The sequence below is a fragment of the Pipistrellus hanaki genome, assembly GCF_964339955.1.
Source record: "Pipistrellus hanaki genome assembly, chromosome: 6".
Lineage (NCBI taxonomy): Eukaryota > Metazoa > Chordata > Mammalia > Chiroptera > Vespertilionidae > Pipistrellus > Pipistrellus hanaki.
This window is the reverse complement of record NC_140508.1, coordinates 85,043,734-85,059,457: the sequence shown is the minus strand read 5'-3', so window position 1 is coordinate 85,059,457 and position 15,724 is coordinate 85,043,734. Positions and strand designations below refer to the sequence as shown.

The 15,724-nt window shown below is 51.8% G+C and overlaps 1 protein-coding gene across 6 annotated transcripts in view; it reads right to left on the bottom strand.

The window, feature by feature from the left end:
* The window catches only part of TOX2 (TOX high mobility group box family member 2), a 104,060-nt gene that overhangs the window by 48,596 nt on the left and 39,740 nt on the right, over positions 1-15,724 (bottom strand). For 4 of the 6 annotated variants that reach the window (XM_084887558.1, XM_084887557.1, XM_084887562.1 and 1 more), the window contains exon 2: positions 6,208-6,273. The exons of 1 other annotated variant lie outside the window; for it this stretch is intronic. In XM_084887558.1, coding sequence (XP_084743684.1) covers positions 6,208-6,273 — 66 coding nt within the window. Of the gene's footprint in view, positions 1-6,207; positions 6,274-12,840; positions 12,865-15,724 lie in introns of those variants that run through there. One more of the 6 variants, XM_084887560.1, reaches the window with a different exon arrangement.

The following is a 15,724-nucleotide window of genomic DNA, read 5'->3' as shown; positions in this document are numbered from 1 at the left end:
CCTTCCCTCTCCTGGACCCTGAGCGTTACCCTCTCTTCTGGACTCCTTCTATCAACGATTAAACATCCTAAAGACCTTCTTGTCCTTCAAAAACATATGTCTCCTAAGGAGTCCTCATCTCATTGCGCTAAGGCCCTCGGCCATGTCCCCACAGCCACACTCTCACAGGTTGTCCGTACTTACCGGTTACACCCTTACCTCCCTCTCCTCCCCCCACACAACATCCCTGGGGCCTACACATCCCCTGCCCATCACAATTGCCTTTTCTCTGGGGGCTCTCTTTCTAGAGCATACCCACGCCTTTCCCCCGTAGGCATGTATCTCTGCTCTCCTTCTAAACTCTCAGGGTCCCCACAAGACTTGCAACGAGGGGAGCAGTGGGCAGAGGCAGCTCGTCCCAGACGAACCCCCGAACCTGTCTCCCAGGACCCCTTTTCTCTGACGTGGAAGTCAGCTAACAGCAACCCCGGCTTGGATCCCTTCTGCCACAGTGACTTTTATTTCTCAGTGAGTTCTCGCAGCTCATGTGGCCTTCGCTTCTTTCTTACAAGGTTTCTAAAAAGCTAAAGTAATCCACCTAGGCTCTCAACTGTTGATTTTTCTATCCTAAACCCTTCCTTCATTTCACTTGCCCAGCTGTCATAATCATACTCCCAAAATCAGCTAGCTGGAAGAGTGCTTGTGCTGGGAAACCTTTCCTGCCTGAAGTCAAGAACTCACACCAGGGCCCCAGGCCCATCTGGTAATATTTCTAGCATTAGAAAATAATTCGAAAGTAAGTTTTAATTTTTTAAAATTGAAAATAAGTTTTAATTTAAAAAAAAAAAAAGAACAAACAAAAATAACCTGCTTTTTCTGTGATCCTGGGCAGCTTCCTTTTCCTAAAACTATCAGACACATTTTGACTCTTGTCTCAGCTAATCCCTCAGAAGCATTTGAGCCTCTCCTTCTTGTTTAAATTTTACATAACTTTTTGAAATTATAGCAAATCTCTATGATTTAAAACTCCCAAAGTGTAAAAAGGTACAGTGAAAAAGTCTCTTTTCTACCCTGTCCCCCTGCCCGATTTCCATATCATGCACATACAACATGCACATGTACACAAGTACACACACACACACACACACACACACAATGTACAAAGCCAATGTTACTAGTTTCATGTGTCCTTCCAGAGTTGCTTTAACCAAACATGAGCAGGTAAGAAACATACATTCTTATTGCCCTTTTCCTACACAAGTGGTAGCATACTGTACTTATTGTCCTCAGCCTTGCTTTTCTCAGCAAATAATGTATCTAAGCAACTTCCATTTCCTCCTTCTTCCTGACAGCCACACAGCATTCCACTTGACAGATGTACGTAATTTCTTTAATTAGTCCCATATTTATTGCAAATTGGGTTGTTTCCAATCTTTTGCCATAATTAACAATACCAAAATGAATAATCTTGAATATGTCATTCCTCATGTGTGCAAAGATATCTGTAGGATATGTTTCCAAGAAGGGAATTGCTGGGTGAAAGGTTAATGCATTTGCAATTTTGATAGATGTTGCCAATGTGCCCTGCGTAGGGGTCACACCATCTACTTCCCTTGCGTTATGTGGAAAGTGCCTGATTCCCCACAAGGGGCTCCAGCAGAATGAGTGTGTTATGTTATCAAACTTCTGGGTTTTTGCCACTCTGATGGGGAAAAAAAATTAATTTGTTTCCCTTATAAATTGTTTTCAGCATCTTCTCATATATTTAAGATCCATTTGTATTTCTTTTTCTATAAATACTTGGTTCATAGCTCTTGCCTGTTTTTCTACTGGGTTTTTTAATTGATTTCTAAGGACTTTTTACATATTAGGGAAATTAGTTCTCTGATTATATTGTGAGTTGAAAATATTCTTGCCCAATTTTTCATTTGTCTTTTGATTTACATATGCTGTGTAGGCCATGCAAAAGTTGTTTTTCATTAATTTATGGTCACATTTTAAAGTATTTTTTCTAAGACTTGGAGGCATAAAAATGTCTTTCCCATGGTGCCAGGTGGGTACTGGAAATAACAGTATTTTCTTTACAATATACTTTGTAAAGTATTGGACTGTCCAACCACTAGACTGTACACTTGAAACTAATGCACAATAACAGAAATGTAAACTGTAATTGAAAAAAAACACATTTTAATGAAAAAATAATAAAATCACATCCTCAAATAATTAAAAACGACAGCAAATCAAGTTACAAATAAAATAAAACACAATAGAATAAGTCCTCTCTAGCGCTATGGAACACGGGCACTATACATACTGCCTCCGGTAGAGTCCCTGGACGCGGGGCCTGAGACGGGAACTGCTGTGACAGTGACTCACTGAGAAGTGACTCAGAAGAAAGGAAGGGAGAGAGCAGCGGGGGGCAGGGAAGGAGCTGAGCCAGGACGTTCTCAGCGGGAGTTCCATGGAGGGTTATAGAGTTCGTCTCCCCTTGAGACAAGGGGCCAGGTTTCCAGACTGTCCCACAGCCCACGCAGCAGAGGCCAGTTCTCTAGAGAGCGGGCAGCTGGGAAGAGCTGCCCTGGCTGGTGAAGGCACACCAGAATCACCACACACACCTCACGGATCTCACAGCAGCCTCGGGCGGGTGTGGCTCTTACCATGGCACAGGAAGCTGGCTAACTTACTGAGGGCTCCTGGCTGGGCGGTGGGGGAGCTGGATTTCTGGGATGCTGAGATCCCAGGCCACTTCCTTTCCTCTTTCTAAGCCTCCCAGGTCACATAACCAGGAAATAGGAACCCCCGTAACTCCGGCCGGGTCTGCTCCCAGCTGGGGAAGAGCTGACCTCTGCCAGGCCCTCTCCGCGCCCAGAAGATGCTGACGGGCCAGAACCCGTGCCTGACAACAGCAGCAGGTCCCAGACCACCCAGGCAAGTCCAGGACAAAAGAAATGCAAGCTCTAGGGAGGAGGAAAAAGTGATAATATATAAACGCTCAAGCTGCTAGGCAGGAATTTTGTGGAGACTTGCAAAATCCAGACAATGGAGCATGAATTTGCAAAAGAAACTTCAAGCCCAGAAGAGCTGGTTTGAACGTTGTTAAAGGAGGGTACAGTTGGCTGATGTATATCCTGTCAGAACCTCTGTCTCAGCTGCAGTTTCTAAATAAAGAAGATGGGGTTTCAGGAAAGAGCAGGTTTTCAAATGATGAAAATGGATGTTCTAAAAGCAAACATCTCCCCGAAATGGCTTCCAGCTTATGTCCAGAATTTTGCACATAATAGCTGCCCAATAAACATTTGCTAAATGGGTAAACATTGCATTTAACTGTGTTTATAAACTGCATTTTATGCCATTTAGAGTGTTTATCTTCTGGATCCTCTATTGGCTACAAGGCCTCCATTCTGCCACATGTTTATGTCAGTCCTTCAGTAGCAGGGAGAACACATTTCCTGCAGCGGATGAGGCAACACACTGTGACCGCATGTTTGTGTGCAAATGTCATGTGTGAGCTCAAGCAAGCACTCCAGGGGAAACACTGGAGAGATATACACAGAATCTTTGCCATTAAGAACTAGAGGCCAGTGGAGCACAGCCAAGCCACCGGGAGCTGTAGGTCCCAGAAGGGCCCATTATTCTTCAGCAAAACGGCATGAATCACATGCCACATGTTTCCCACGTGCTAGTTTGTGAAAAGACCACAATACTTTGCAGCGCCTCCCATTACAGGTGGAGTCCGTTTCCCCATTCCTTGAATTTAGACTGGCCCTGTGACTTGCTTTGACCAATCGAATGCGCTGGAGGTAGTCATGTGCCCGTTCTATGCCCAGACTTCAAGAGATCCTGCAGCTTCTGGGAGCCCTTCTCCCACTGCATGAACCGATAGGTCCTCCCTTCCCCCAACTGATGGACGGGGAATGACGTAAATTCCACCTGCAGTCCGAACATTCCTGAGCACCTAACCAGGCACCTTATATGGACTGCACACTGAACCACTAATCGGCACCTGCCAAATACCCTAAGCCCCTGATTCCTAAGTCCCCAGGTCCCTAATCATGTGCCTTACATGAAACCACCAATCAGTGTGTGCTGAGTGCCCTAAGCCCCGTCCCTTCCTTTTCCTCCCCTTAAAAGGCATGTTCACCCCGGCATGTGTGCTCTTTCTCCTTGGAAGGCAGCCCAGCAGCGGTATTCTCCACCAATAAAGCCTGCGTCCTGGCATCCCAGTCTCCGACCCCTCTGTCTCATCTTTCATGAACAACCTCAGGCTACCCTGCCAGAGGACAAGAGACGGTCTGAGTAGAAGTGAGTCCCTCATACTAATCAGCTTATAGCTCTGACCTGGCAGCTTCCTGCTGTCACTCAAATGATCCTAGCCATGACCAGAAGAGCCACCTTGCTGAACCCAACCAAACTGCCAACTCATGAACTTATGAGGTAGGTAAATATTCATTGTTTTAAGAAACTAAGTTTTGGGGTGCTTGTTATGCAGCAAAAGCTAACTGGTACACTACAAGAAGTCTATATTACAATCACCAAATCTGTTCCCAACAAGGCTGCTCATGCCACCAGGTGGACTTAGTCAGTTTCAGGGGACACTGGTGTCTTCTTTACAAAGTTCTAAGTTAAGGAGAATCTCTGAGTGATGGCTCAGGAGACTTGGGAAGACCCTTGTGAGTCCAACCACCTCATTCCACTGTTGGGAAAACCGAAGTCAGATCAAAGAAGGAGCCACATTCACTCATTATGCAGATCTCTCTTGAGGGTCTTCTATATGCCAGGCTTTGTGCTGCACTGGAGGGCACAGCAGTGAAAAAGAGAGACCAGATCCTGCCCTCCTGGAGGTCACAGTCTGGAGTGGAAATTGGATGCTAGCCACGTCATTACACAAGTAAGCAGACAACCACAAATGGCGGCAGACATTGTGAGTTAAAAGGACACGGTGCCATGAGAGAGTATCGTGGGGAGGGGACCTGATCTGGACTTTGGGGTCAACAAGAGCTCTGCAAAGAGTGACAGTTAGGCTGAAACAAGCTGGTGGCAGCCTTGAAGTGGGACTGGAGCTCTGCACGTACACAGCAAGGTAATGTGTGCAGCGCTGAGTTCCAGCCCTGCAGGTTCAAACGCCAGCTTCTCTGCTCCCAGAATGAGTCAGCAACCAACCCTGAGCCTCAGTTGCCTGATCTATAGAACAGGGTTAATAACAATGTCTACTCCTCCTCAAGATAGTCAGCAGTGAGGCCCCTCCCCGGAGTCCCAGCCTGCGGGGAGGAAACTCCCGGCATTAGAGTGGATGAGGATGCTCCCAGCGGGAAAAACCCTTAGTTTTCGGAGACCAGGCTCTCCGTGGAAAACCGGCTTCCAGCAGGAGAAGCCTACATGCCTTTGCAGGAGGTGTTCGCCTCCACACCAACGTGTGCCCCATGGGTGCCGTGTGGTGGCACGGGGCCGGCAGCACCGGGGCACATGTGACATCTCTGTTCCCTGCTGCTGACATTTCCCCCTCTGTGCATGGGGAATATGGACAACACGTTTTGAGTTTTATCCAATCTATACAAATAAAAGAGGAATATGCAAATTGGTCAGGGTGCCCTCACAGTAACGGCTGAACAGCAGCCTGCATGGGGTGACCAGACCAGCAGGGGGGTTAGTGAGGGATGACCAAACAACTGAACAGCAGGCTGTGTGTGGAGACCAGGCCAACAGGGGGCAGTGAAGGATGGCCAAATAGTAGGCTGGCAGGGGGGCAGTGAGGGGCAATCAGGCCAGCAGGGGGGGCAGTTGGGAGTGACCAGGCCAGCAGGGAGGGCAGTTGGGGGTGACCAGGCTAGTAGGGGGCAGTTGGGGGCAACCAGGCCAACAGGGGCAGCAGTTAGGGGCGACCAGGCCAGCAGGCAGGGAGCAGTTAGGAGCCAGTGGTCCCAGATTGTGAGAGGGATGTCCCAGATTAGAAAGGGTACAGGCTGGGCTGAGTGGACCCTCCCCTCCTTGCACAAATTTCATGCATCAGGCCTCTAGTTTTTAATAATAGTAGGTGATTTACAGAAAACTCTATAGTCCTGGTTTGATCATCCCTTCTAATGGAATCCAACTGATATTCTTAATTATTCTGAAAGAGGACAGTGGCGGGCCATGGCCCCCCCTCTGTACCCCTCCCACCCCAGAAGCAGCTTGGCTCCAGCCAGCCCAAGGCTACACCCCCACCCAACTCAGAAAGGACGGGGCACCCACCTGGCTGGTTGATAGAAGCTCTGGGTTTCCGTCACTCATCCCCACGTAGGCACTGTCACCATCAAACTGGAACACAGAGAGAGAAGCAGCTCTGAATAAAATGTTCTCAAGAAGGCCCAGGAGAAGAAGCCAGAGGGGATCGGGGACTGACTGCATGGAGGGGGAAGGAGCAAAGACTGAGCCCGGCTTCCATGTCGGCAGGGATCCCTCCAGGGTGGAGGAGCAGCCCCAGCTCCTGAGGGTCAGCATCACTCCACACACGAAGGATGAAGTGAGGAGAACCTCTCTGCTCCTCATGCCTGGTCCACAGACGTGGCAGCTGCCTTGCCTGATGCTGAGCTCCCCATCTCTGGAAGTATGGGAATCTCTCTCTTGGCCAAGATGACCTCGGGCTACCAGCGGGAGTTGGAATTCCACATGACGGAGGGAGGCTGAGCTTTGGTGTCAGGACAGCCTGCCCCGGACGTGCCCTCCAAGTCCTACCGTCCTAAAGTGCTCTGCCCCCTCTCATTTGCCCCCTAGGCCACCGCTGGTTGAGGCAGTGAGGACCGTGGTAGGCACCACGTATAGGAACTACAGTCCTGTGTTCTGAGCAGCTGCCAGGTCTGCATTCAGGAGGAGCTCTGAGCGTGAGGGAGCCGGTGCAGTGGGAGAACCGTGGGTTCTGGGGCTGTCCTTTTCCCTGCAGTGTCACCTTGAGCTGGTGACAGACTTCTGAGGGTCCTCACTCAGCGAACAGGGATAACGAGAGCCCCTCTTCTTGGGACGCCGCACTGACACCCGCAGCGCACGTGGCTCAGTTCCAAGAGGTAGTTCCCTTCCCTTAAGACAGGTGCCTTGGACCCTGTTCCCGAGAAGCAGAGCCTGGGTCAAACATTCAGATGCATGTGGTCTGGGAGAAGTATCCTTTAGGAATAACCATAGAGGGAGGGAGGGAGGGAGGACAGGGCAGTACAAGGAGCAAAGCAAAGGATGTGGTCTCCACCAGAGACTTGCTGCAGCCTGGTCCCATGGGGAGCTCTGCCCATGAAATGCACCATCGAGCTAGTCCCGGCAGGAAGCGAGGGGCTGGCCTCTTGTAGCTCCGCGGGCTGCGGGCTGCCCTCGGCAGACAGGGGGAGGCAGAGCCTTCCGAGTAGGGCGGCCCCGTGTGACTGAGCACCACTCTCCAGAGACCTGGGCCAGCTGCGAGCCATTTGCAGCCAGCGCTCACGACAGATGGGGGCTGGCTGTGCCAGCTAGTGACGTTTCTGGGCGGGGCACCAACAGCAGCTGGCCATTTTCATTGAGCATTTTATTTTATTTCTTAGGTGATAGGCACGTGGTTCAGAATTCCCAAAGGACAAAAGCATCAGAGTGAGAACGCTCTTCCCACCCCTCCGCCCGGCCACCATTGCCCCTCTCCAGGGGCATCGCCGCATCGACCGGCTTCCTTTCTGTCCTCCCGGAGATGGCGCGTGTCTGCATTTCACAGTCGCTTCCTTCACACACAACAGCATGTTATACACACTGTTCTGCACCTTATGTTTCTCCTAGCAACACATCTGGGAAGCCTTCTTTTTCTTTTGGAATATGTTTTTATTGATTTTTTTTTTTTTTAGGAGAGAGAGAGGAAAGGGGAGGATAGAGAGACAGAAACATCAACGCTGAGACTCACTGACCGGCCGCCTCCTGCACGCCCCCCAGTGGGGATCAAGCCCACAACCCAGGCATGTGCCCTGACCAAGAATCAAACCAGCAACCTCCTGGTTCATAAGCTGACGCTCCATCACTGAGCCACGCTGGCTAGGCTGGGAAGCTTTATATATCAGCACAGAACTCTGTCTTCTGGTACCTAGTATGCACAGGACGGACATAAAATAGACATGGACCTAGCTGAGCACATGGGCAGTTGAGTTGTTTCTATGAATAGTCTGTGCATCCATCGCTCCGCAGGGGTGTGAGTGCACGGCAGGCTTAGTCTGAGGAACCGCTGTGTCCAGCTGTGTGCGCGTTTGTAACGGCGATAGGCATTGCCAAGCAGCTCTCATGGAGGCAGTGAAAGCCCACGCCCACCCTCAGGCACAGGATGTCCGTTCATCCTGACCCACTTCAGTCAGAGAGGTTTTCCTCACAGCTGGCTCAGAGGCCAGCCTCCTCCACCACCACCACCACCACCACCAGCCCTGCTCTTCCTTGTTCTTTGCTCCATAGCCCCATTGTCTTCTAGCATCTGCATAATTTACCAAGTTCACTGCTTATAGCTGCCCCCCCCACACACACACACACACATATACTAAAATAGAGGCTCCCAGACACCTAAAACAGTGCCTAGCACACAGGAGATACTCAATAAATGCTGATGGATGGGTGGATGGGTGGATGGATGGGTGGGTGGGTGGATGGATGGGTGGATGGATGGATGGGTGGATGGTTGGATGTATGGGTGGGTGGGTGAGTGGATGGATGGGTGGATGGATGGATGGGTGGTGGAAGGGTGGATGGATGTATGGGTGGGTGGGTGAGTGGATGGATGGGTGGATGGATGGATGGGTGGTGGATGGTTGGATGTATGGGTGGGTGGGTGAGTGGATGGATGGGTGGATGGATGGATGGGTGGTGGATGGGTGGATGGATGGGTGGGTGGGTAGATGAGTGGATTGATGGATGGGGAGTGGATGGGTGGATGGATGGAGCACATTATCTTTACTAGGATAGTCCTCCCATCAAAGGCAGTGGAATTGGTGGATACACCCAAATGCCTGCCAGCAGAGGGACAGGCAGAGATCCTTCCGTGGCTGCTGAATTAGCTGAAAAAAAGGCCATGCCATGCCTAGGATCTGGGCACTGACTCCAAATGCACGGTTCCGTCTACACATTGGACATAGAGCTCATGCTTCAAGGCCCGCTCAGAGACCACCTCCTCCAGGCGGTCTGCCATGCTGCCACCTCCCCCGTGGGGGGAGCAGCATCGAGTGTTCCGGTCATCTCCGAGTCCCCCAGCACCCGCCACGGGCTGGCGACAGGAATGGGGCTGTGAAACGGGCAGGGCAGGGAGCTTCCAACCAAAGCCCCAGGGTGTCACCGGGGCCATCTATTACTTTGACAAAAGTGAGACTTCAAAGGCCCGTGCTGTGGCCCATTTGTTAAATGCCATCATGAAGGGAGGGGCCCTGTGTGCCTTCTCCCTCGATGCACACAGTGGGCACTCAACAAATGCCAAGTGGACCCACCACCGAAAATACTTTCTGTCAAAGGTCTCATTCAAACCTTGCAACAACCTGGAGCCACAGGCACTACTTTCCCTGTTGAAAACCAAGGCAGCGGGCTGAGAAGATAAGCAGCTGCCGATGACACAGGTGGGGACAGGCTGGACTCCCGAGGGTCTGTTTGCCTCTTCGGCTCCCTCTCTGGGCTGGGAGCTCCTTGGCAGCGGGGACCCGCTTTGCCGCACCCGCACTGAGTACCCGATGATCAGCTTGGCCCTGGCACACGCTGGGTGTTTGAGGAGGATGCATTAGTGGTTCTGGAGGGAGGACTTCTCCGCAGTAGCAGAGGGGAACGGCCTGGGGACGTGAGCAGGAGAGACCTGGTTTGTGATGTGTGTGCTGGGCGCAGGAAGGCGGCCGGGCAGTGGGTCCCCAACATCACCAGAGTCTGTCCCCCGTGGGCTTACTCACTCGCTGGTCCCCTCCACATGTGGGAGTTGAGCCTGCTTCCTGCTTTTACGGGGGCCTGAGGAGTTGGTGGTGGTTCTCAAGGCAGGGCCTGGGTCAGCCCCCATTTGGTTACCCCAGTGCCTGGTAGGGGCGCTGGGAGCACACTGGGCTTCGGACCTGGCTACTGAGCGGCCATGAGCAGAGCCCTGAGGTGGGGGGACATCTGTTCTCTGTCCACCTCTGCCTAGGGTGGAGCGGGGAGGAAAGGGGAGAGAAAGAGAGGGAGGCCCCAAGGGCTTCCAGGCACTGAGGCCTGGCTTGCCCCTCAGCCTTCCTCCTGAAGGGTCCTTTCTGAAAGAAAGAACTTACAGGCCACGGGGAGATGTCACTCAGCCAGCCTCTGTGCTCACAGGCACCCCCACCACACAGCGAATGCTCAGTGTGTGTGTGACCACAAAGGCACACAACGTGTACAGCGTGCCCAAGCATGGTGACCACATATGCACCACAAACCAGGGGGGGCCCATGTCACACAGAATACAGAGTTCAACACAATACTTAGTCACATGTGTACCACATCCGTGGGTTACACAACCCAACACAGAAAGGTGTGTCCACAGCACAAGCATGAGTGTGCACATAGAGACCATTTACGGGCCTGAGTACGCAATACACAGCACGCACACATGGGAAGGAGGGGAGGCCCAGGGGTGTGCAAACACACCATGTGCAGCCGTGTAGATATAACGCACACGGATGTGCACCAAAACACGTACGGCTTGAGCAGGTAGAGGCATACGAAGCAAAGAGGCCCATGAAGTTAAATTCTGTGCATAGCTCACCACTCATCAGCCCCTCCGTCAAAAACCTCTTTTCACATCACCAGCCTTCTGTACGCTTTCAAATATGAAAAGAAAAAATGTAGAGGGGAAGATCGGTCTAAGAATTTCCATGAAGCACCAGAACATCCTCTTAGCACCGGCTGGAATAGATTAATTTTCCCCATTTCATATTCTAATTATAATTCCCTTTCCCATCGCCATCTTCAGTCCTCATTACAGCTGGAAGATTGTTCTGCAAAAGCCAGGCCTTCGTCTTCTCTTCCCAAGAGTTTTGTCATGGAAATGAGTTTTGGAATCTGAAAGAACCCACATTTCTGCAAACATCGAATGTGTGGGATAACCCTTTCGTGACGGCCACCAGGCACCCAGTTCCCAGAGGCTTCTAAGGGGGTTTTCTCTCCCCACGCTGTGCAGTCCCCTTGGCCAGAGGGGCTCCTGGGTCCCTATTCCAACAGCCCCCACCCAAGATAGATACTTTAAAAAAAAATCTTTAAGGAAACGGAGCAAATAGGCAGCCAAAGTGAAAGGCGAGAAGCCCTGATATTAGTCAAATGATGCTGGCTCTCCCTGAGCCACAGCGGGCAAGCTCCTTAACTGTCTGCAGCCTCAGTTTCCTCATTCTTATGGCTACAGAGCCACTTTTTCATAATAGGTATAAATTAAATATCTGTGGGATAAACAAATATGGTTAGTGGGTGGATGAATAGATGGAAGGAAGGGAGGATGGGTGGATAAATAGATGGATGGGTGTGGATGGTATAAATCAGCAGTAGAAATACAACTCAAGCCACATGTCATTTTAAATGTAGCCACAGTGCTCAGAAGTCACATGTGGCTGGTGGTTGCCATAGGCAGGAAATAATCGTAACTGATAAAATGAGTGAATGCATGGTCAGTAGGTGTATGGGTGGCTGGATGGATGAATGGGCAGATGGGTGGTAGGGGAAGGTGAATGGTTTGGGTAGTGAATGGGAGAGATGGGCCAGGAGGTGGATAAAGAGATGACACACGGCTGGGTAGATGGCATCAGAAGATGAGACGGGTAGGTGGAATAATGGATGGATAAGCAGAAGGGTAGTTTGGATGTGTGGACTGGATAGTTGGGATCGGAGGGATTATCGGGTGGGTAGTGGATGAGATGGAATGGCTGGGTGAATACGAAGAAATAGTGGATGGGAAGAAGATTGAGATGGCGGGTGGGATAAACAAATAGATGGTTGGGATGTGTGTGGTGGGGTTGGGGGATGGCTGGGTAGATGCCTGAGATGGCTGGGTGAATGAAATGGGTTGAATGGGCGGGTGGGATGAATCATGGGTAGATAAGTAGGTGTGATATTTCCTCCTCACTCTATTCACGCTTTTCCTGGACAATGTCATGGATTCTCAGGGCTATGACATGTCACTGACTCCAATGTTCATCTTTAGCTGAGTTCATTCCAGATTCTAAGACACAGTTTCCCCCTGGACATCCACCCCATATGGTCCATAAACATCCTAAATTCAACACACACACCCGACACTGAACTCATGACATTTGTGTAGACCTGCTCATTCTCCGCCATCATAAGAGAAGGTGTCACCTTCACACAGCACCACAGGGTGACTCTAGACCTCCTCCATCCTACATCCTCCTGATCCAATCGCCTGCAGAAGACTTCTGCTCAGCTTCTCCCCTCAACCCCACCCTCAACACCCAATCCATCGTCCACCCTGGCTATCACGAGGGATCTCCTGGCAATCACCCCACTGCTCAGATCAAAACCCTGCGGTGCTCCACATCATGAACCCTGGCATCCAGGAAGCTCCATGACAACCGGCCCCGAGTCTCAGCTCCTACCGCATCCTCAGTGTTGCGGGAGCCTCCAGCCCCTCGCCTCCCCCCGCCCCCTATCCCCGCCCCCTGCCTTTACATTGTCCCATCATTTCTTTTTTCTGGCAACGCACTCCAACTTTAACAGTCTTGCTTGCTTCTATAAACCCATATTTTTGGACCCAACCTGAAAGCTTCCATCTCAAGTCAGCTTTGAACTTAATTCAACTCCCTGGTCTGGTGTGACATACTGGGCAGCACCACTGATTGCTGAATCAGAGTATGGATTGGCTCCACGACTTACTAGCTGTGTGGGACCATCTCGTTGCCTTAGTTTCCTCACCTGGAACATGGAGGACACCCAGGAGTCGGCCAGGTGAAGGGCAGGGAACATGACATCCAAGGCTGATGAGAGCGTCTCCTGAACACCAGACCTTATGCCAGAGCCATGACTGGCTGTCTCACTGGAGCCCTCCCAGATCCCAAGGTTGCATGACCAGCCCTTTGTAGAGACGAGCAAGGTGATGATGCTCAGGGAGGTTGGGGGACTTGCCCCAAGTCACACAGTCTGTTATGAACTTGGCCTTGACCCCACGTATGAAAGCAACAGTTGTTCTGTAGACGTTGCCGCCCCTCCCCTCTGCACAGACACACAGATCAAAGACCAAGGATGCACAGCCCTCAGCCCAGCGGGCCACAGACACGGAGAGAGGAGCCTCACGGAGATCTGAAGAGGAAACAATCAAAGCCGCATGCACAGCTCCCTCCAGCCCCCGCACGGGGCCACGAGAACACGCCTGCTGCTCAGATAAAGCACGTTCAAAAGACAGGCAGCGGCCGTGCAGCTGCACGCTGGGCCCCGCCGAGAGTGCGGTTTGGGGTGGGAATCTCACAGAGATGCACATCAGGACCAGGAGAGGTTGGGGACGGGGGCAGAGAGGCGCTGCACGGATGGAGTGGGGCAGGGACAGAGCCCCCGGCTCACACCCGGACCAGGCCCTGCGTGCTTCCCTCCCGGCCCACGAGCACCTGGAGAAGGATGTAGCACAGTGGTTACACACACGGGCTCTGCTGCCAGGCTGCTTGGTTTAAATACCTGGCTTGCTTTTCCAGCTATGAGGCTTTTTAGCTAAGCCACTGTGTCTCTGTTTCCTCATCTAGAAAATGGGTATAACTATCCTTTAGCTTAAACACATTAACATACAGAAAGTGCTTAGAACGTTGCCAGGTGCAGAGAAGCACTTAGTAATTACTCGCTGTTACTTACATCATTATTGGATTCTCAGAACAACCCTATCAGGACGGCTGTAACTGCCCCTCTACAGTAGATGAAGAAACTTTGTGGGGCTTCACGCAAATTTTTAAGGTTCTGAGCATGGAATAGACCTCTGATCCTACATATAGGATTTGAAATAAATTTCATAAATTGAAATCTTCAAAGAGAGTCCAACTGAGGCCTGATTTTTCCCATGATGATGACTTCATGCTTCAAATATCAATTTCTTTCAACAAAAAAAAAAAGCAGTTTTCTCTTTACTGGTGGTCCTGCTTTGTCAGACATAACACACTGTCTTGTTCTGCCTGGTGAGAACTACAATCCAGTGTGATGACCGAGGCCCAGGGAAGCTGGGGACCTGCCCAAGGCCACTCAGCCAGGCCTGCCCGCGCTGAGTCCGCAGTCCGGGCCGCTGGCCCCTCAGCAGCCCACGCTGGCTTACACTCCCATTTGCAAGCCGGTGACCTCACCACGCTGGGCCGGGGGCTCTGTGCGCCTGTGAGGGGCCAGCCTCCTGGGCTGGGAGCCCGCCTCCTGGGCAAGCCCAGCGCGTGGCCACGCAGGACCCCCTCCCATTGCCGAGAACAGTCTCCTCGAAAGGTGCCTCTTGTTTTAGTCAAGAAAAAGCATTGAGAGGGTGTAAACGCCACTGATCACCACCGCTCCGGTGGCAGATGGCCGCCAGGAGGCTCCTCCAGGATGGGGGAGCCCCATCCCCAGAGCCCTCCCCCCTGGCTCCAACCACATCGCGCTCCTCTAGACCTGCGCTGTCCAGAATGGCGGCCACCAGACACGTGTGGCTCTGAGCACTCAGAACGTGGCTTGTCCAAACTGAGATGTGTGTAAGTGTAATCTATACATCGGGCTCAGAGACGTACCATAACAAAAGTGTTAAAAAGAATGCAGAATTCCTCGCCAATATATTTCTATTGACTATATGCTGGAATGATAAGATTTTGGGTAGCTGCGGTTCACTAAAATATATTATTAAAATGAATTTCACCTATTTCTTTTTTCCTGTTTTGAACGTGGCTGCTAGAGAGTTGTCAGGTCCACATGCCATTTGCGTGATATTTCTACCAGACAGGGCTGATCTAGATGCCGCCCCACCCACCCTCCGCTCCACCCCCAGAGCCTTGGAGATGGGAGAGTCCACACCAGCAGGAGCTGAATCCAAATCACCGGAGACAGACACGGGGAAGCTGAGGCCACAAACGGAGAGGAACCTGTTTAAGGCAGGAGTCTGGTACAAGGCATTCACGCATTCAACAAATGCTCACTGAGTCTAAGTGCTGGGACCCAGCGGAGAACAAAACAGGGGCCACAGCCCAGGGCGGGGGTGACACGGTGATGGTTCCAGCTTCCTCGCCTGGCCAAGTCCCCCCCCCCCCCCCCATCCCCCGGGACCAGAGCAGCCGGATGGCACCAACTCCCCTCACCCCAGAGCTCACAGACTGCAGACCGGGGCTCCAGCCCCAGATACACCTCAAAGACCGTCATCCAGCTGCAGCCGCCAAGAGGGCCAGCTGGTAGGACTGCCCAGTGGGCACCGCACGGCCGCCGGCGTCTCTGTCTGCCGTCCACGTTACCGCAGATTTATGGCCAAAATTACCCTCTCTCCCGGTTCCATTTACAGCCATTTGGAGCGCGCTCCCGTCCCCGATTATAAATCTAATTGCACATTCCAAACAGACAAGCGCTCATTAAGCTTTAATTATGCACATGTTGTTTTCAACAAACATTTTCGCTTGGCCGCTCGGAGGGGGACCGGTTCCAGCGGGGCTGCCTGCACAGCCGGGAGCCGGGCCTGCGAAGTGGGTCAGGGCGCGGCGGACGAGGCCACCGGGGGGCAGGGCCGGGACCCCTTCCGGTCTGGTTCTCGGCTTTAGTGACCCTGCCCCACCCGCTTCTGCTGCAAGAGGTGCCAGTGTGTCTTCTCAGCCTGTCCCAC